Here is a 20,872-nt window from a genome sequence, read left to right on the forward strand (position 1 = left end):
AAGTACTGTACTGTACTAGTTATAGTTATAGGGTAATTAAAATCATGTGACATAACTGCTTCCTCTGTATTTCCGTGATAATCGTAAATCGTATCAAGCTACATTTCTTAGTAAATACAGGCTTTGATTAATATAATTTGACTGATCATGGCCAATATTTGATCAAAACTGAAGATTTTAGTTGGTATTTATAACCTTAAAATACTGATTTCACAAGTGGTTAAGGTAAATTGGCAGTAGCACAACAGCAGCAGCAAAAACTACATCTTTATAAAGCCTTTCTATCTGATATCAGACAGCTTGTTCCAATGATATGGTATGTGTATGATTCATGAGATATGACTATTTACAGTAATGCTAACTTTACCAACGATCAAAACATTTTGGTAAATGACTGATATTCATACCAGATAGTAAAGCAGAACTGGACTGAATCAAATAAAATTAATACAGTATTTTTGGACTAACTTGAAAAAAGGCAAACCTCATTACAATATGCAGCGTACTGTCCAGACATTACTAGTGTATAGTTACTTCTGAATTTTGAACTAAACTTGAAAAAATTGGCAAACCACATTAAAATCTGCAGCATACTGTCCTGAAGTTGCATGGTTAAAAGAAGTGAATGGATGAAATACCTTATGCATAAGACAATACAGACTCACTTCAGGTTATATTTATCCATAATTTATCACAACAAAATAATAGTAAAAGATTTAGTGCAAAATATTCATGCTCATCAATATTCTTAACTACACTCATTTGAAGAATATGATGAGCTAATTGCCAAGTGAATCTACATTTTTTAAACCAATCTATTAATAATGGTAATGTTAGGAGGAGGAGGAAGAGTCATAATTTTCATCCTTAATATTTTTTAGCGAATCCAAGTATTCCTGCTGGCTAGCTGCAAGGACTTGAGCCAGGATGTCGGCCTCTGCATTGGAATATTCACTTAGTCCTGAAAATATAAAACCAAAAATGAACTATGCAGAAATGTAAATTTTAATCATTAATAATATTAAAATATTCTAATATTAAAATATTCTAAACACAGTATATATATTTAAGAGGAAGTCAACTATGAAAAAATTAACCACGGTTTACTTTTTAAGACTAATGTTGCCATGAAAAACTATTGCAATTAAGTGCACATGACCAACTAGTGATACCATGGCCATAACTGTACACAACTTCCCCAATCCTCTCCTCTGAACTGAAAACAAACTATGTTCAATCTTCAGAACATAGCCATCAAAAACTGTCATTTTGGATATGGAATAACTTACAACATATTAAGTCATTTGAGAGATTAACTTTACTTTTTTTGGAACTTCAAAATTTCAATCTTTAGAACTACACTGATGCAATATACAAACAATACCATGTTCTAAAACAAAGTCCGATTTATGGAACTGCAAAGGCTTGCTTTCATGTATAGGAGTAAAAGATATCATTTAAAAATATACTGTATAATAAAAGCAATAAAAATGTCTGCTCATTCAAGTTTTCGTAGAGGAATTACCAATACTAATATTTTTGACAATATCAATTACTTAAAAAGGTTAAATATAAAAGAATATATTTTACAAGCAATTAACAGGCATATAGATTTTATCTTTCAAAATTAGTAATTTCTATCTGCCATATTTTAAACCTTGTACTCCATTCCATTTTTATTTATTTTTTAATGCAAATGTAAAAGGCAATATTTATTTTCCTGTAGCCATTTTCATTTACTTTACCAATGGAAAAAAAAGATAAGCACATTAAAATTTATTCATTTCATGTTTCACTAATCAAACAAAAATAGTTCATGGTCTCGTCTCAAAATTTTCAACGCCAGAAAGGTAAAATGATTTCATACAAAATATGAAATGAAATACAACCCTGAAGGCATGGCATATACACATTACCACTTTTCACGGATAAAAGCTATCTGCTTGTTTATAAGTGAAAGCTTGAGTGACTTATAAAATTTATAATTCTGGTAGTCATTAATCACAGTGCATTTTCATACACACAGACATTAATGTAATTTGGTTAAATATTAAAAACCTCCAGAAGTAAGTAGTATACCTAGTTTAACCAGACCACTCAGCTGATTAACAGCTCTGCTAGGGCTGGCCCGAAGGATTAGACTTTTTATGTGGCTAAGAACCAATTGGTTACTTAGCAACGGGACCTACAGCTTATTGTGGAATCCGAACCACATTATACCGAGAAATTAATTTCTATCACCAGAAATGAATTCCTCTAATTCTTCTTTGGCCGGCCGGAGAATCGAATGCAGGCCCAGCAAAGTGCTAGCCAAGAACGATATCGACCCGTCCAAAGAGGAACTACCTCCTGAAGTACAAGGTCTAAATAACAAATAGTGTGTAAGTTAACAGTAACAAGATGGCTAGCTATAGGTATCTATGACATTCAAATACCTTACTTCATCCTAGTCAAAAATACCTCTGACCTAAACAGTCAACTTAAAACTGATGCTTTTACAATTGGTCACAACAAGTACCATGTTTTACAGCACCCATAAACCATGGCTATGTTTATATAGTACTGCTCTTACCCTTCTAAATAAATAACAATGTACTCCAGGTGAGGTTTTCATGAGTCCTCCCATTTTCAGCATACAAACCCATATCCTTACACGAGACAAACTTAGCTCTTCAAATCAGCATATACTACAAACAAGAAGCTACCCAACTTTTTACTTAACTATCCTAAATCAATTCTTATGGAGATAATCCCCAAGGAACATACATGAGAAAGATAGCAACTTTCAACAGCAGTTCATACAACACTGAAAAGGAATAATTTCCTTTATTAGATGGCAGTAGTAGCCTTCTCATGTTACTTTAAGGGAACTTTCCACTCCACAATAGGTTCCAATGGCACAAGTACAATCCATTGCTTGACCACGCACCCATGCAGATGGGGTGACAGAAAGACCATGCACAATACTGTCCCAGAAAATCCATGTTATAAGTAAGTCTGCCACAAGGCTCTGAAACTGGAACAGGAAAATATCTAACCACTTATGATAGCAGCACACACATGACAAAGACAAGGGAGAACAGGTAAAACTACCTCTTCTTCCAGCTTTGAGATAAAAACTGAGATTTTACTTGGCCCTGAAATTCACATCTTTTCTTTATATATGACCCTAAGTTCAAACTGCACACTTTTGACTAACAGTGACATGGTACCTGTTGCTAGTTAAATGCAGTAAGTGATTATAACCTCACAGGAGAGCAAACTTTCAAGGCTTTTTACATGTAACCAATAAAAGGCACTGATCCCTCTGAGCCTGGTATTAACCTAGTTAAAACATACTACATATACATTTACAGTAAACCCCCCGTATTCGCGTTCTCACGATTTGCGGACTCACGCATTCGTGGGTTTCTCTATGGAACATATCTACCAATTATTTGCGGAAAATTCGCCCAATCGCGGTATTTTTCAATGGGATATATTCACTAATTACTGTATTTTCATATAATTTTCATGAATAAATGCACCTTTTGTGATAAAACTATTAAAATACTCAGGTATAAGCATTTTTACAGGGTTTTTCTTGTGTTAGACTATCAAAATGGGCAGTTCTAAGTGTTTTTAGAGGGGTTTTAAGTATTCGCGGATTTTAGCTATTCACGGGGGGGTGTGGGACGCATCCCCCGCGAATATGGGGGGTTCACTGTATATGCAAAAAATTCCATAAGGAATGCCTGGAAAATAAGCACAAAAACTACTTTAAAACAAGAAGCTTAAAAGTATTAATGACCGGTCGAGAAAGCAGCTGAGAACACAGTGGATAGGCTAGGGCATCTCAGGTCACATGACTTGTAAACCTACCCAACAAGATTTTGTTTTTCCTGTTATCAATAATAGCCAAGTGTGTCTTACATGAGAAACTCCATTTACGAAAGCAAAGGTTTGTATTCCCTTAAGAACAAAACTTTTTCTTAAAAAAAGATAAAATCAAATTGGCACAAAATAAAAGTAACTAATGCATTCCCAATACAGATAAACTTTTTAAGCCTTTGTGCACCTCATGAGACATTAAAACTTTCACATTATTCTTACCAAACATGTCTGGTGGAAGTTGATTAAGAAAAGAAGCAGTCTCGTTCAACTCAAAGTCACTTAAGGATGAATAACCTGACGATGAGGGCATGGGATCTTTGGAAGATCCAGGAATGGCTGGGTCCATTTCCTGTCCAGATGAAGATTTACTTGAACTAGTAGATCCTCTCGGAGATGATGAACTTCTAGGAGATGTTGATCCTCTAGGTGACGAGGATCCCCGGGGAGACATTGAGCCCCTGGGTGATAATCTTGCAAGATCACTGGATCTTGGGGAGCTGCGAGAGGAATCTGAAGATGACTCTGGCTGTGGGCCCTGAAGAAGAGGTGATGATCGGCCACGGCTGCACCGGTCACTAGCACCAGATCCAGAAGGTGAGGTAGGGGATCGCTGAAAGGAAGATTTGCAACTTTAAATTACTGATGTCAAAATTTAACTGTTGTAACTGATGAATCTGGGATAGAATACAACTTGGAAAATTTATGTAATTTGCAACACGTTATAAGTGGGAATAAGGTAACTTCCCAATCGATCCAGAACTGTTCAGTTAAAATGAGCCTTTCTTTTTGTTGCCTTTTAAGTTGCTCTTTATTTTCCTGCACTTATAAAGCTGTTTATAATTCCATTTTTCAGTCTTTACTTTTTAATTTATTTTTTTGCACAATGTTGAATAACCTTCACTTCCCAATTTCTTTATTAACTTGGTCAATTCTTTTATATACCATATCTTTTTTATGACAATTAGTCAAACTTCACTGTCCATCTATGAATTTTAAACCTTTACACTATCATTTCTCTGATATTTATCACCTTTAACAACTATGCATTCCTTTCTGAGACTCGCATTACACATTACCTCTGCCATTTATAAAACTATACACACCTTTAACAACTATGCATTCCTTTCTGAGACTCGCATTACACATTACCTCTGCCATTTATAAAACTATACAAAGTACCAACAAACATTAAAAGCATATTATTCACAGAACTCTAATCTTGCTCACACTTCTACAACTTAGCCTTCTGTGTCTTTGCTCAGTCTGTATTCCATACTCCTAATGCTACTTTGAAGGTCAACCTGTCAGTTCCCCATAACTCTTGTTCATTACAATCTTTTATTTTGTTACCAAAATTTTTTTCTAAAAAAATTCTCTAACTTACTTATACAACTAAATGTTTGGTTAACTATTCAAACTCCAGGTCATAACTGGCCATGCATTTAGGCAAATGAATACCTTACCTGGCCCTTAGAGCGTTTCTCATTTTCACGTAGCCACTGTAGGTAACTCTCATGGGCAACCTGCTCTTCTATAGCTTCACTTGTAGCTTCAAAATCTGTGGCTCTGATTTTGTCCTCCAACATAGCCTGAAAGCCAAAATGCCAAATTCCAAAGTTAAAGCATATTGATGTCTATTATACACATTATTCTTAACATATAACGAATTTATACTAAGAACAACTCCTTGCACTCCACTGCTATAATTTACAGATACTATGGATAGAGTACATTAGTAATTTTATTTTGTAAAATTTGTAGTACTACATGTAGTCTTACCACAACAATCTTGTTAAATAACAAACCTGCTCTAACACAACATTTTCACTTTGCCTGGTAGCTTCTTTCATGAGGTTCTTTTCAGCAAGTCCAGGTTGATACCCAGGAAGACCGAGTCCTACACCAATGGTAGCTTTGAAAGGATCAACCAGGCTATTGTAGTGAGTACCAAAGTGGTAACTTACACGAATAGGTTCATTGTCAGTTTGTAGAGAACCTTGAAAACTATTGATTGGTTCTGAAAAGGAAAAGATCCCATTAATCAGTAATAATTCAAACCAAATGGCATTAAAACACCAACCAACTTTCACATCACTTATGTAATAAATAAACCTTCTGGATAAATTATCCACAAAAAATTAAACCCCATATGTACTAAAATATACACAGCAGTGTAACCTGTTGTTAAGCAATTGAAAATGAACTGTATACTACTTTAAAAGCTAGTAAGTATGGCACCTTTGATTAGTAAAGGCGAGTAAAATCTTGGCAGAACAGAATCCTTTATGCATCAATAGTGCATTTACTAAAACTTTTTTTTTTTTTTTTTTTTAGTGAGCAGTTTACTGCTGCACATAGGTCAGTAGTTCTCTCTGTTATCTCATAACACTTAGTTTAACAACTTCAATCCTGAATCTATGGCACTGTTACTGTATTGCAGATTGTTTTCATAACATATGAAAGCATCCACAAACTTGTGTGTAATTTGGTCACAGTATTTCTGAGCTCAAGGAATAATTAGAATAATTAAATGTCTTCCATATGTAAAAAATATCTCACTGCACTAGAACTTGTGCCAAATTATTAGAAAAATCTTAATATAACAGATCTACTAAAAAAAAAAAAAAAAACTACAATCTGATAATAGCTAAATTTACTTCCTAATTTGAAAAACTTATGAGCACATCAACAATGAAAATTTTTCCGATTCTACAGAATTCTGAAAACAGGGAATGCAAATCTAAAATCAAAATTCTACAAGACATCTGATGTCATTTATGTACCTAACTTAACACAAAATGACACTTCACAAGGCACTGTATTTTACTGTACATAAGTAACTGATACTCACCAACACTGTAGCAATACACTTCAATTACACGATTATACATCTCAGACATGGCAGCAAGTTCAATATGATTCCCAAAACAGTCATCACGACGCTTTCTTGCTACGTAAGTCTGGAAGTTCTCGGATACAAATGGAGCAAAGGCATCTTCATTCCGTGCCTAGATAAAAAAAAACAGCCTCAATAGTAAAATATATACACACTGTATTTAAACCCGAGATAAAAACTCACTAAGTAATACGGCTTAGTTTCAAATAAATTACTTCAATCTGTATTAAAGTGTATACGTATACGACTTTGATAAGTTCAATATCAATATAACTGCACTGCCTTGATAGAAAATAAAATGCTGTTGGTTTTGCAATAACAATGGTCTATTAAAATAAGATTTGGAACAGGTATAATGTAGTTACTTACTATGTAGTCCATGCAGTGTTTGCGTACGCAGCTGTGCATATCCTGGTCACCATAAACTTGGTCAGCAATGGCACGAAACAGGCATGCTCCATCTTCCCTCATTTTTTTAATTATAAGATTTTTCTTTTTCATTTTTTTCTCAAACCTTCGCTCTTTCTGAAAATGAGAAACAAAAGTGATGTATTTTTTAGTAACACCAATTGTGTGTCAGACACACACGAGAGAGAGAGAGAGAGAGAGAGAGAGAGAGAGAGAGAGAGAGAGAGAGACCAATGCAACAGTTTCATGGTAGGCAGTGATAATTCACAAAAACAAAATATGCAAGGTTAATCAGCAAAGAAATTTCTTGAAACAAAGGTTGCAGCTGAAGTATTTACCCAACACAAAATAATCCTATTTATTCCAACTCTCTCTCCCAATCAACAGCTTCACTGTATATGACACTATTACTCCTCTTGCCTCTACAATGGACTGAAACTAGGGGTTCTCAACAGGTGGTTCGTGGAACTCATGTTCCATGATGATTTTTTGGAGGTCTACTGACCATGCAAAATTGTTAATTGGTATGCTGTATACAATATACACTTAAAATTACAAAAAATTGCATATTAAAGAAAATTTTCAAATCATAACATAATTTTGTTGATTATTCATACTCAGCACATAGCACTCTAATGTCTTCTCTTTTTTTGTCATTACTTGAGGAGCTGGTCCTAGATTTTTAGAAATTTCTTATTGGAATGGTGGTCAATGGCCTATTATGAATTGCAAACAACTGGCCTAGGCTGAAACAGATTTTGCATATTCTCAGTTTTACTCCATTTTTTTTATTTGTATCACTGTACACAATAACAGATGGGATAAAAAACTCCTCTTCAACTGACAAGAATCTTTTGGCTCTGGTTTAAATCTGTCACAGAAATTTTTATATTAACCAACTTTTGGTGTAAAAGATAAAATTTAGCAAAATAAATACTGTTACTATAAAAATTCCTGAACTACAGGCATACGTAACACCCTTTTAGCTCCATTATTACTGTCCACATTCAACAGATAACTTCTGTGCAAACTCTGACTTAAAACAGATTTGCTGTGCTCTCTTCTATCATGAACACTTTCCACATAAATTTCTGTAGTCTGTCTTCATCTATGAATTTTCTCTGCGAATTCATGAGCTTTCCTACTAGTCTTCATCCTGTTGCTTTCATTTCTACTACTTTTCCAGCTAACTGCTTCCTACTGGCTTTTTATCTCATACTCAAGCCATCTCAGTCTTTAGGATTTCAATCAACTTCCCAGCTTTAAATCACTACATCTCTGTGCATTCTCCTCATCTGCCCTTCAACCCTCCCAATGCACTCCAGCTATGTATCTCAGCACTTCTGAAGTCACTACTGCTCAAAATTTTCACCATTTTGCCTGAAAGTTCTATGTCCCTGCTGAGTACACAGTAGCACCTGCCGTAAAGTGCAATATCATTAAAACAGTTTAAACAAACCTCTGAGCTAATTTACGCAGCTTTAACAATGCTGGCCTATAAGGTATGCACCAACACATGCTAAATGTTCAAGAGAATGGGAGGAAACTACAGAGCAGGGCATGAAGGGTCTGTTACCCTGGAAACAAAAGAAGCCAGCTTACAAGGTTAGACAGGCAAGTTCTGGTGTGTTTGTTTCAGCACCAGATATGTCTATTAAGATGTGTGATATAAACAAAGCATTTCACTACTGATGAGAAAAGTAAGCAAAATACATACACAATACTGTATGTGTGAAATTTTCAAAATTCAGCATACACTTCATCTCAAACTTTCCTTGGTGACTTGCCACAAGATATAATTACACTAAGATTTCTTACCTCTTCCCATTCTTCTGCTGTAAGATTCCAACCCCAAGGTTCATATTCATCACCACTGTTGTAGCCACTGTGATCATTGTCTTCTTCTTCTGGAGCTTGTGAAGGTCCAGCCTGCTAAAGGTCACATTTTGTTCATATTAGCTGAGAGCTGAGAGCTGAATGAGACTATATAGTACCCTACCTGCCATACTTTTATCTTCTGACATTTCTTCTCTCATTTTTTATTCCCACAAAAATTAACTTTTCTAGAACACATCTTGAATATTTCGTAAGGTCAATTAAACTGTAATGTATACAGCTTCTAGAAAGACAATTATTTTTTAACATTATGGAACACAGCAATTCACAGTGCAGTATTCCTGAAGCACTTATAACATGATGGTACATAACAAAACCATAACCACTTGAAAATGACACTGGAAAAAATTACAAATAACATTGTAATTATTTTTCTGTTAAACAGGAATACTTAAGCTCATGTGGTACCAGTACTGTACAACTTTTTATCAACAAAAAATTCCTTACACCAACAGTGAAATTTACTTGATACTGAATATACAAAATACTACCCAAGGAAAAACTAATTAAACTGAATATGAATGAATGATTTATAGCAAAACAAAATTACTGTAAAGCTAACAAAAGTTTTACCAACCAGCTTTCAAATATATTGGGTCACAAAAACTACAAATTCATACATCTTTACAGTAGCAAATAAGTTATGAATAATACTTCCTTCTTCACATGTTGAATGTATAAATACCCCTTTCTACCTAAAACAATATGCTAATGAACTAATACTTAAATGAGTAACAAATAAAATTCAATTCTACCCTGCAAATTAATTAAAGAAAAACTTACTTGAGATGACAATGCTGGGGTCAGTGTTTGAGTGATGGAAGTAGACATTGGCAGAGTATGAGGATGCTGGTGAGTATGACTGACTGATGTTACGTTCCATCCTGAACTGGTGCTTGGATACGGAGGTGAGGTATTTCCTCTATGTTCTCTGTGGTCACGGTGCTTAGGGCGGACACTTCTACAGATATACAAAATTAAACATAAAGTACATAGTATATTTCATCAGAAAAAGCACAAGAGCTGATGGAAGTTTAGGTGGAACAAGTACATGGCAGCGAATAGTTAATAGAACTTCTCTTACATCTAAAGATGTCAGGGGAGAAATTTTACAAATTTCATAAAAATCGATGTAAAAATATTTATATGACAAAAGTAAAAAAATTAGAAAAACTCAATCTGCTACAAAAACACAAAGGCACTATCCAACATGCCTGTAAAAATTAACATTCTAAAGTCACAATGGTATTATTCACTTCCCTTGTTCAAGTTTTTACTGGGTTTATTTTTCCCTACTTAGAATATATTTCTTGTTTTGGGGTGGTTCTCATGTTATCAGTTTTCCATTATTACTAAGATCCTCTCTCTGGTGTAGAGTGGGTCCCCTCTTTAACAAATAGTGCACTAGCATTCTTCTACCCAAAAACAAACAATTAATGAAGTAATTTTAACAAGACTCAGAATAGCACATTACAGACTCACACATGGTCATCTGATGTCAACTCCGCATACAAACCCAAAAACTTGTGAAAGATGTACCATCCCAATAACAATCAAACATATCTTGATTGACTGTCCCAGATGGCAATGTGAAAGAAATACTCATTTACAAAATAAATCAATAAAGGATATTTTAGCTGAAGGTAATAACTTTTCAATTAATAATATCATTCTCTTCTTAAACAAAACTAAATTAATAAATAAAATATAATTTTCCCCCTCTTTTTTTCTCCCTTTTCCCTCTTCTTTTTTTCATCAATTTTTTTTATTTTATTTTAATTTTTTCCTATATTTTATTATTTATTTAATTATTTAATTTTTATGTATTCTTCCCCCGCCTTTTTTTCCCCAGCCCGAGAAGAACCATAAAAGGGTTCAGAGGTCTGTTAAACAAATCATTCATAAGGCCCTTTTTCTATTTTATGGTGTGAACGTTTGTCAACAAACAAGTCAATTAGGCCACCTTGCATAAATTTTTCTACTCTTTCTTTTTAAAAAGGCTTAAATGCCAAATACACAATTTTACTGAATGTCCACTGATTTACTATAGAAAAACTATATCTATTGCAATCTGTCATTTTATTATTTACCGTGGTTTCACCCCATATATACATCAATAAGTACAGGCAGTCGCCGGTTAATGGCGGGCTCGGTTACTGCCGATCCAGCTTTACAGCGCTTGTCTAGTGACGAAAATCGGCAATTTTCGGTGCAAAAAATTGCAAATCTCCGCTTATCAGCACCGATAATTGGGTACTGGCACCGATACATGCCTAACAGAGGCACCATTAACCGCAAATCGGCGCTTTTCGGTGCCAAGAAGCCCCGAAAATCGCCGATTTTCAGTTATCATCACACCCTCAGAACGGAACCCCAGCCAATAATCGGGGACTGCCTGTACTTACTTGTCAATTATAATTACTTTACCATAAGTAAATTAAAAGTTACAATTTTACAATACTAGGTGACATGCTCTCAGTACAAGTAATTTTAATATTGGGTTAAATCTTACCTGTCAGTACAAGTAATTTTAATTCTGGGTTAAATCTTACCTAAGTGGACTAGCCCGATAGCGCCTTTTACTGTGTGATGGGCCACTTTCATGTGCATCTTCATAATGTGATGGAGTTGTATGAGGTGGGCGCTTTTCTTCTCTAGTGGTACCTGAAGGTGGTGGTGGTGGCCAACAAGGGGTAGGTGACTGTGATGCTAGATATAAGGGCCCTCTAGATGATGCTTCACCAGCCTTTAAAAAAGAAAGAAAGAAAAAAAAATAAGTGAAATTTACATGAAGCAATACAGTGGACTCCCGCCTCCTCGCCGATTTTTCTGGGGACCGTATATACACACTATTCGCGGCAAATTCACCTATTTGTGGTATTTTTCATAGAGAAATATTCACTAATTACTGTCTTTTCATATTTTCATGACTAAATGAATTTTTTGTGATAAAACTATTAAAATACTCAGGTATAAGCATTTTTAGAGGGGTGTCACGTATTCACGGGGTGTTGTGGTACACATCCTCCGTGAATACCGGGGGTTGGCTGTATACTGATGATAAGGGATAACACATGATATCCTTCATTATTATTATACAATATGTACAATCTTTCTTGAAAGTTACTACCTCCTACCAAACTTATACAAGCATATCAACTCTTTCAGATTTCAATTATTCAGATACCAACAACATTTGTGTAGAAAACAATATTCCCTAAATACTCTTGCACATGGCTGCATAAATATGACATATGTAGTTTGTCTGGGGAAGGCCCATCTTCGAGGGGCTGAGTAGATGGAAGTAGGGAGAAGCCATCAAGCCTCCAGTTAGTCCTTTCTCAACCTCCACACTGACAGATAATCCTGAATGTTCTGTCTTTCATTTCAACGCATAATAAATTTATGTCCAAGTGAAGAACTATATATTGTACGTCAACTGAAAAGTAATCCAAGTTCCTCGAGGTTAGTCTGTCTTATCTCCTATTAGTTTCTAAGGAATTTTTGTATTGCTGCAGTGATGTATTTCAAAACATGGCTAATTACAACCTGTTTTCAGTTTTGTTTCATTACTTAAACTTTTTCAAATACTACAGCACAGTGTACTGTGCTACAATATAACAATCCAGGTTCAAAAGGCAGTAAAAAAAATAATCCACTGTAGGAAATAATTTTATGATTACTGCTCCAATCAATTACTAAGAATCTGAGAAACTCTAAGACAGAATTGGCTAGTCTTTAATACTATATAACAGCTGCTCTGTACAGCAATGTCATGGTAGGTCTATATGCTCCCTAATTTAAAATAGTGTCTTAATCAAATTTAATGCATTTTTGCACTGGCCCTCATATAAGCTTTGTGCACCTTCTAGTTTAGATGAGTTAAAGATTATGCCTAAGAACTATGCTGTCTGGCTCATGAGTATATGATTTCTAATGTATAGGTCAATTTCTTCATTTTTTTCCACATTTTACATTTCTAAAGGACATTACTGTTTTTCTTTTTCTATGAATAACTGGGAACCTAGCAATGAGGCCCATGTGTTTATTTTCACTAAAGCAATATTGATATGTTCAACATATCTTGTTCGATGCTGTGTATTATGTAGCAAAATCATCCATGTGCACATTTTGAACTAGATAGTAGCCCAATACCTGAAAGGGTTAATTTACCTGTAATACCCTGCACAAATACAGCACAATGTACGTTGCTAGAATATAACAACTCGGCTTCAAAAAGCAATAAAAAAAAATTATTCTATTGTAGGAAATAATTTTATGATTACTACTACAATGGCAAGTCTTCAATATAATACAACAGCTTCTCTGTACAGCAATATCAAGGTCGGTCTGTGAGCTTCCTAAGTTAAGAAATTTTTTTTACCAAATTTAATATATTTTTGCAATGGCCTTCATAAAGCTTTATGCACCTCCTAGTTGAGAAGAGTGTTGAAAATTATGCCTAAGAACTATGCTGTCTGGCTCATGAGTATATGATGTCTAATGTTTAGGTCAATTTCATTTTTTTTTTTTATTTTGCATTTCTACTTGACATTACTAATGTTCTTTTTTCTATGAAGAACTGGAAACCTACTGATGAGGTCCATGTGTTTATTTTTACTAAAGCTACATTGATGATACATTCACATATCTCATGTTCAATGCTGTGTACTGTGTAGCAAAATCATCCATGTGCATATTTTGAATTGCAGAGTAGCCTAACACCTGAAAGGGTACTGTAATATCCAGCACAACTAATTGTAAGCCCTACTGTATCCATGAAAGCAAAATCATCCAGCTAGGCTATTCAACAGCAATGGCTAACAAAACCTTTGAATCACATTCTCCTACAGTACTGGAAAACTACAATAGTATTCCAAAATCCATTCAAGATTGATTTTAACCTTTACAATACTTGCATTTTCAATAGTGCATTTTTCTTCACTAGAATAGCCTACAGCCTAATAACAACAGAATCCACTAAGGTTAAGCTAAGAATGCATGTAAATAAAAAGTGCCTGTTATCAAAAAGTTGAGAATGAGATTTTTACATCCAAAAATTATGTATCACACCTATAATTAATTATGCAGAGCATAAAGTATAACTACAAAGGACGTATGCACTCGGCATCACACCAGATGCACAAAATGACTAAACACAGAAAACACCCAAGTAGAACAGCTACTGAAAAGGAAACTTAAGAAAAAAACACCCAAAAGATCCTCTTAGCCCCCCTCACTCTTGCACACTGCCAAGCTGCGGCCCCTGCACCTAATCAATCCAAGCTTACCTGATACTTACTAAAATATCTGCTATCTACTGTAAACCAAGTAATCAGGTAATGGCGAGAGGTTTGAACTGCAACTTGCTTATGTCAGCGTTAAAAAGAGCAATCACAAAGTTGGGGATGTTCTGAAGTTTGGCATGGGTATAGGAGGAAATGTGATGACTAAAATATTGCATAATTCTTTCTCCTCACAGTATGAAAAAGAAACTCAATATCAGCAGCAAATCAAGAATGAAAGAATTATATAATTTGACTCACTGTAAAAAATAAAAGTCCTCTCCTTTACCGAATTGGTTCGCTCAACAACTTGTTTTTATCATGATTATGTACCGATTAGAATGGAGGCCTAGGCCCAGGCTAAGTTTTGGAATGCATCTGTGATTAAGACAGGTGAAAGTCTGCATGGGTCTGGGGGACTATCTCCAGAGCCATATAAGAGGTCCTGTGGCAAAAGTCCCAGCTAATTAAGCATACTGTAATATTATGTTAGAAATGTCATCTGCTTGGCTTAATTTTGACTGAGATAGAAGTTTAGGATGATGCATGTTTGAACCACTATTTTCTGGAAAACAGCTTTTTTGTCTATTTCTATTCCTGATTTGGCAAAACAATGACATTAGGGGTTTTAATACTGGGTTTTTTCCTCCATAAGGCTTCCAGTGTGCTGATTTACATTTGTACCCCTTTCAATTTACCTCCAACCAAAACCCATGGTTTTCCACTGGAGTCCAGACAGCATAGGGTAACAGTGTGCCCCATAGATAAAACCATGGAAATTTACTGCCTCAACAATGAAGAATTTAATACAATAAATTGTTGAATAATGGTCATCCCGGCAGTTTTTCAAGTGTATATCAGGGGAATCCCGGCAGTTTTTCAAGTGTATATCAGGGGAATATGATGACTTGTCCACTGTTGCTAGTTTGATTGGGTTATGTTACTTCATGGGCACAGTATGCTGTACTGTCTATTATTGTTTTTCTGTTAGGGAATAGCCTAAGTTAAGTAAGTTTTTATCTTGATGAAGTTCCCAAAGCTTTCTGGCTCCAAGTTTCCAACATAAAACATTGTTTAAAATGAACTGCCTTTGTGTAAGAATCCAAAATGCCCATTCAATGGCATTAATCAGGCTAACAGCCTTATGTTGTAAGCAATCTAAGACAATAAACTATGCAATTAGAAATGCAGTAATCTCTCACAGACAAATCATCAGAATTATGAAGAACCCCTGGAACTGAGGGTTAGCCTCTGCAATAAATTCCATCAGACATTGTGAATTTCATGGGCTGGCTTAAATTAGCAAGCAATAACCTTAACCCATGTTCAGGCTTAATGTATGCTTCCCTATTATCAAAGTTTTGCTTAAGCTGGGCTAATCTTCAGGTAATGAGAAAATAAACTGCTTCTGCTTACAGAAAAAGATAAGCTATGCATCAGGGGTAGAGTGTAGAGTGAGGGTTCACGTCTTTCTTTGGGGAAGGGGGGGTCCAGCAGGGCAAAGCACCCTTGGCCAGGTTAGGAAAAGGCGAGTCTGGTTACGTCATAGTCCCTCTGACATAACTACTGCGGAAATGCCTGCTACAGTGGCCCTGACCCATCACTCTGCATAAAAATCAGCCCACCTCGGGCTTTGCATAAATTCTTCACGCTATTAAGCAAACACAGGCTAGCCTTAACGGGGCTGCCATTGTCTACATTCGGGTAGCCTACAGGTTACCGTAGGTTACGAAAATTCTTGGTATAACGGTGCCCACGTTCAAGAAAAGTGCCTCCATCACAACCTAAAAATATCGCAACACAATACACCGAGAAACAATGTGCGTAATTACCTGAATGTGATTAGGAATCGAGCCAATGGGCAACTGGTGTTGGTGAGGGACAGAATTCGGTGGCTCGACCGTCTCTCCTTCTCCGCCGCCGGACGAGGCCTGCTGAGGCTTCTTCTTAGGGAGAATAGTCATTTTAACACCTCGTGATACCAGTTATTGCCTACGCATAGATGCTGAGGGTCATTGGAATCTTTATTTTCCAGGTAGGTCCAGAAAATGGCGAAAGTATGGTGGAATACAGTATAGATTCGTGAATATTATTTTCGGTTTCGGTTCTCTTCTCTGCGGGTATAGATGGCGTTGACGTTGGGTCCGATATCACCCATTGTTCTTAGAGTTCTCACTAACATGAAATTCGGACGTCGCCATCTGCAAAGGAGGCACACTTTCATCTGGGTTCAGAAAAGTAAACTAAATAAGTAGATTTCCTTTAACACTGTGTAATTTCTTATAATCGAAATGTGACTGTAAAATCGGGCAACTGGATAATTATGTAAGATTCACAAACAGTCAAGAATAATAAAGCTGATGGATGCCAATTCCGTTTTAAAAAATCATGGAATATATAAAATTTTAACACCATATTTGTGCATGGAAGTGCACTATAAACATTATTCACGGTCAAACACTGATGAGGTATTGCACTTAAAACTTTGAAATGACAAGGTAAAAATAACACTGGAAATGACTGTAAAATTAAGTGTGATATCTGCTAAGTTTTCCAATTATAACCTACAATCTTATATAGTGTTTTACGTATTTGACATAAAGGAAGGACAGGATAGAATTAATTGGATGAAGTAACAAAATGTAGGCGTCTAACCGTTTCTCTCCCTCTCTTAGTGTAATCCTTTCAGGGAGTAGCTGGCTCGAAAAGGGTGTTTATTGGGTGGGCACCTGTCTGATTGTTTTGGAAAACAACCCAGAGCCATATAATACAAAGGCAACTTGGAGAAGCCGGCCAGTTTCACTGCCTAACATCGAAGTCGGATTTTTGTTTATATCATGCTAGTGTTTTTCTTAAACATATTTTTTACTTCTATAAAACTTTTAACTCCTTATACGTTCACAATACTTCTGTATGAATACCCAATACCTACCATAAGAATCTTGGTCAGTCAACAAATGTCTAATCCTTTATATTGATAAACACTCCCTTTTAGTGTGTTGACACCAAGCAGAACCGTACTGTCAGCTGTTTGGTCTTTATTTTAGCTATAATGCATGATATGAGTTCTGATTTTATTAAAGTGATAATGAAATTGTGAAAAAAAATCTGTCCAGAGAGAAGCTGCGTAGGGGCAAAACATATTGTCCAAAGCTGGGAGTGATTCACCTTATGATATCAAACCAATTATAACCTATTTTTGGCCAAGTGCAGAAATATTATTTATGCATTTCTCTGGATAAAAGTTACCATAAATATCACTGGAATATGTGAATAAAGTCCACGCCCCTGTATATTCATTATGCAAATACATTGCTATAAAAAACTATCCCACTTACATACATCTTTCCTCCTTGTCCGCATAATTAAGATAGTTTTTCACTATAATTTTTCGTCATAGCTCATCTAGTTTACTCATCAAACAATAATAACCCTCAGCTTGAATCAGCAGTATCCCTTTTTCATTGAAAGTACAAAAAATTATATATTTTTACCAGTCTTATAATTATTATACACATCAAACATGTTACTATAAGAGATTCCTTTGATATTAAGTATAGACCTAATTAGCAGTGAATAAGAAAACCAGTTACCTAAAGCAAGGACACAAAGCTTCTTTAGGGCCTACGAAAGACTTAAAAAATATGTTAGACTGATGCACTCACAGATAAGATTTGAAGCAATGTGATTGAACAAAATGCAAAGTGAAACAAGAAAAATAGCAAAAGACTGAAATGAAAGGCTAATAACAATAATAAAGGAGACAGAATATATAAAACGCATAAACTATCACAAAATTTAAAGTAAAATTACCTCGGCAATCCTTTACTGAAAACGTTATCATTATGTTGTTTGGCTGTGTGGACATTATACCTCATTAATGAATGCATGTAAACAAACTACACGCTCACGCGATGCATAAACATCAGAGATAAGATGGGTATTTCTTTTCCCGTATCGATACTGCCAGTGACTAAAAAGTTTAGTTGAACATCTGGACCGTGCCTTGAGCCTCAAAGGAAGAAAGAGGGCTAGTTAGATTATCGTAGCCCGAAACAAATCAAAGCTTATCTTGGAAATCTCGAGCCCGAGAGGCAGCTGCTAACATAATATGCTTAAGTGAACAACAACAACAACAACAACAATACTACTACTACTACTACTACTACTACTACTACTACTACTACTACTACTACTAATAATAATAATAATAATAATAATAATAATAATAATAATAATAATAATAATAATAATCTCTCAACGTTAAGGAGGATGAGCAGGTGTTTCACGTTAAGTCGTTAATAGTCTTTCGAGTATAGATGAAAGAATATCGGTATGTGATTCACATTCATAGATCCCCTCGAATTTAATTTCTGCTTTTTTATTTGCATTTCAAATAACTGCGACAAGAACCTTGTTTCATTCGACATAACAAAATGCTTTTAAGTAACAATTCACCGTTTTCCCGTTACCTCACCATGGTTTCTTTTTTTTAAGAAATACAAAAAAAATTTAATATAATTTAAGAGTACTGTACGAAACCTGGTTTAATCCATTTTTCTGTTAAAAAAAACAGATAAAGCGAAAACATTTACATCCTTAACAAAAACGTAAGATAAGGCAAAATAACCCAAAAAATGAGGTTCAATAAAAGCCAGAAACTAATAAATGAGTAGAAGATAAGTATTAGTCATGGTTTGGCTATTTAATAATTATAGATCTATTGTTTATTTTGGGTTTCTGCTTATGACAAGTATTGTGGAAATCAACAGACAATTTAAATGTATTCTCACAACCTAATTTGAAGAAAATCTTTGAATATGTGATACATTAGCCATGAGATGCAGAGTGGCTAGGTCGTTTTCTTGACCATCTGTACTGGCCAAAGGTCGTGGATTCGGATGAACACGAGAGAGTTGCCAGGGAGTTTGGGGCACGTATGAAATAATTCCTTCTATCGGTCGCTATAAAGACTCCTGGCTGTGATAACAAATGGCAAGCACATATTTGACACGCGGTTCAAAACTAGCTGGCAACATTTTTTTATATATTCCCTTTTATTATAATCACCGAAATGTTTTACCTTTCGCTTGGTCCTTGTCTCTGATTATCTGATGATACTGAAAGAAGTTGCCAATTTTCCATATATTTACAATGCCAGCACAAACCTTTTATGTGCCCACAAGCTGGATTAAACAGATTCGCGTAAATATGCATTTTTTTTTTTTTTTACTGAGAATATAGTTTTTTCTTAATGGCGTTCTTCATCCGCCAACTTCTGTTAACCCAACTTAACCACACACACACCCCCCCATTTTTTTACTGATGGATCTAAAACTTGCGCCTCTTACTCAGGGCCCCTCCCTTACGGCAGATCTCATTCTAGTCTAGGCTCTCACTGACTATTATTCCGAACCACAAAATGCTCATTTTTAATACTAATGCTCTCCCTTAAATGCTTCATTCGCAAATTACGTAGGATTCTTGTAACCATGCCGAGCAAAAAGACATCTGACCCAGACTGTGTCCTCTACACAAGTCATGATAAAATTTATTTACAGCTTTGTCTTACACTTTTCCGTCTTTGTTATGTATCAATAATTACTTCGTGCAATTACCCTTAGGTTACGAACCACACTGCTTCAGTTCACCATCCAAAATGATAACCACTTTGGTCTCTAATCCTTCGGGACAGCCCTAGGAGAGCTGTTAATCAGCTCAGTGGTCTGGTTAAACTAAGATATACTTAACTTTGGTCTTTCACATTTTATAAAACCAATGTTCAACCATCACTGGGCTAACTCCTAAACCTAAATTGATTTTCTCCTAAATGCAAGTTAACCACTTGCATTACAATATATTTGAAATATGGAAAAAAGCGGCCCTCAAGTATGTCGCACAATAAATTTTTACAAAGAAATATAAAACCGAGCCTAACTTGACCTAGGAGAGCCTTCGCTCAATGAGTGACGAGAACACCAGCCTAGCCTATCCTCTAATGCGCCAACAAAAGACTAGTAGGCTACAACTAACCTGTCCCAGGAGTGTTGCAGTAGATCTGCCTCAGCCTAATTAGTAGCAAGATAATAGTCTTTAAATGTTTAGGTGGATGCTTATATACTTCACTATTTATTATTGCACACAAAGTATTGTGGTCCATTCTGTTTGATTACTACTTTTACCTTGTCAGTATCTATTGCTTACATCACTTCTACCACGCTTTTCGGGATGGATATTTTAAAACTTTACACCAAAAGAATTTCCATTCCTACAACACTTACTTGATTAAGAGAGGTCTAAAATAACGCAAAATATGACATAGCAGACTTGATGGTATTTCCAAAATATAACACCATTACCAAGGACGTGCTAACTCAGAAGTTTAGTATACCTCCCTGACCAAAGTTACCAGATCTTAAGGTTTACAATACCTCTCCAGTATTGTTCAGATATAGGCTTCAGGCGCTTTGTTACCGTTCATCATTATTTATAAACTTTCCCAGTTCAATATCAA

The 20,872-nt window shown here is 35.4% G+C and overlaps 1 protein-coding gene across 3 annotated transcripts; it reads right to left on the minus strand.

The window, feature by feature from the left end:
* Positions 1 to 47: 47 nt before the first annotated feature.
* LOC136833180 (OTU domain-containing protein 5-B-like) lies at positions 48 to 20,775 on the minus strand. Of its 3 annotated transcripts, none has more exons than XM_067094939.1 (11): positions 20,640 to 20,775; positions 16,191 to 16,559; positions 11,626 to 11,819; positions 9,857 to 10,034; positions 8,996 to 9,109; positions 7,139 to 7,294; positions 6,725 to 6,881; positions 5,679 to 5,890; positions 5,337 to 5,462; positions 4,093 to 4,483; positions 48 to 961 (listed from the first exon to the last, which is right to left on the minus strand). In XM_067094939.1, the coding sequence occupies exons 2-11, from the start codon at positions 16,320 to 16,322 to the stop codon at positions 834 to 836; spliced, it is 1,788 nt and encodes a 595-aa protein (XP_066951040.1). In that variant the 5' UTR covers positions 16,323 to 16,559; positions 20,640 to 20,775; the 3' UTR covers positions 48 to 833. The 3 variants fall into 3 exon arrangements, with proteins under 3 accessions (XP_066951040.1, XP_066951042.1, XP_066951041.1); XM_067094941.1 differs by having other exon boundaries at positions 8,996 to 9,106; positions 20,640 to 20,754; XM_067094940.1 differs by lacking the exon at positions 20,640 to 20,775 and adding an exon at positions 16,927 to 17,010.
* Between the last annotated feature and the right edge of the window lie 97 nt (positions 20,776 to 20,872).

Source organism: Macrobrachium rosenbergii, chromosome 51 (assembly GCF_040412425.1).
Source record: "Macrobrachium rosenbergii isolate ZJJX-2024 chromosome 51, ASM4041242v1, whole genome shotgun sequence".
Lineage (NCBI taxonomy): Eukaryota > Metazoa > Arthropoda > Malacostraca > Decapoda > Palaemonidae > Macrobrachium > Macrobrachium rosenbergii.

What these genes read in the sequence shown, in the direction of transcription:
- LOC136833180 (XM_067094939.1), bottom strand. Translation starts at nt 16,322, where the DNA reads ATGACTATTCTCCCTAAGAAGAAGCCTCAGCAGGCCTCGTCCGGCGGC. An exon ending in CGATTCCTAATCACATTCAG is followed by an intron (nt 11,820 to 16,190) that starts GTAATTACGCAC and finishes TCTTTTTTAAAG; the next exon opens with GCTGGTGAAGCATCATCTAG. An exon ending in AAAATGTTGTGTTAGAGCAG is followed by an intron (nt 5,463 to 5,678) that starts GTTTGTTATTTA and finishes TTTGGCTTTCAG; the next exon opens with GCTATGTTGGAGGACAAAAT.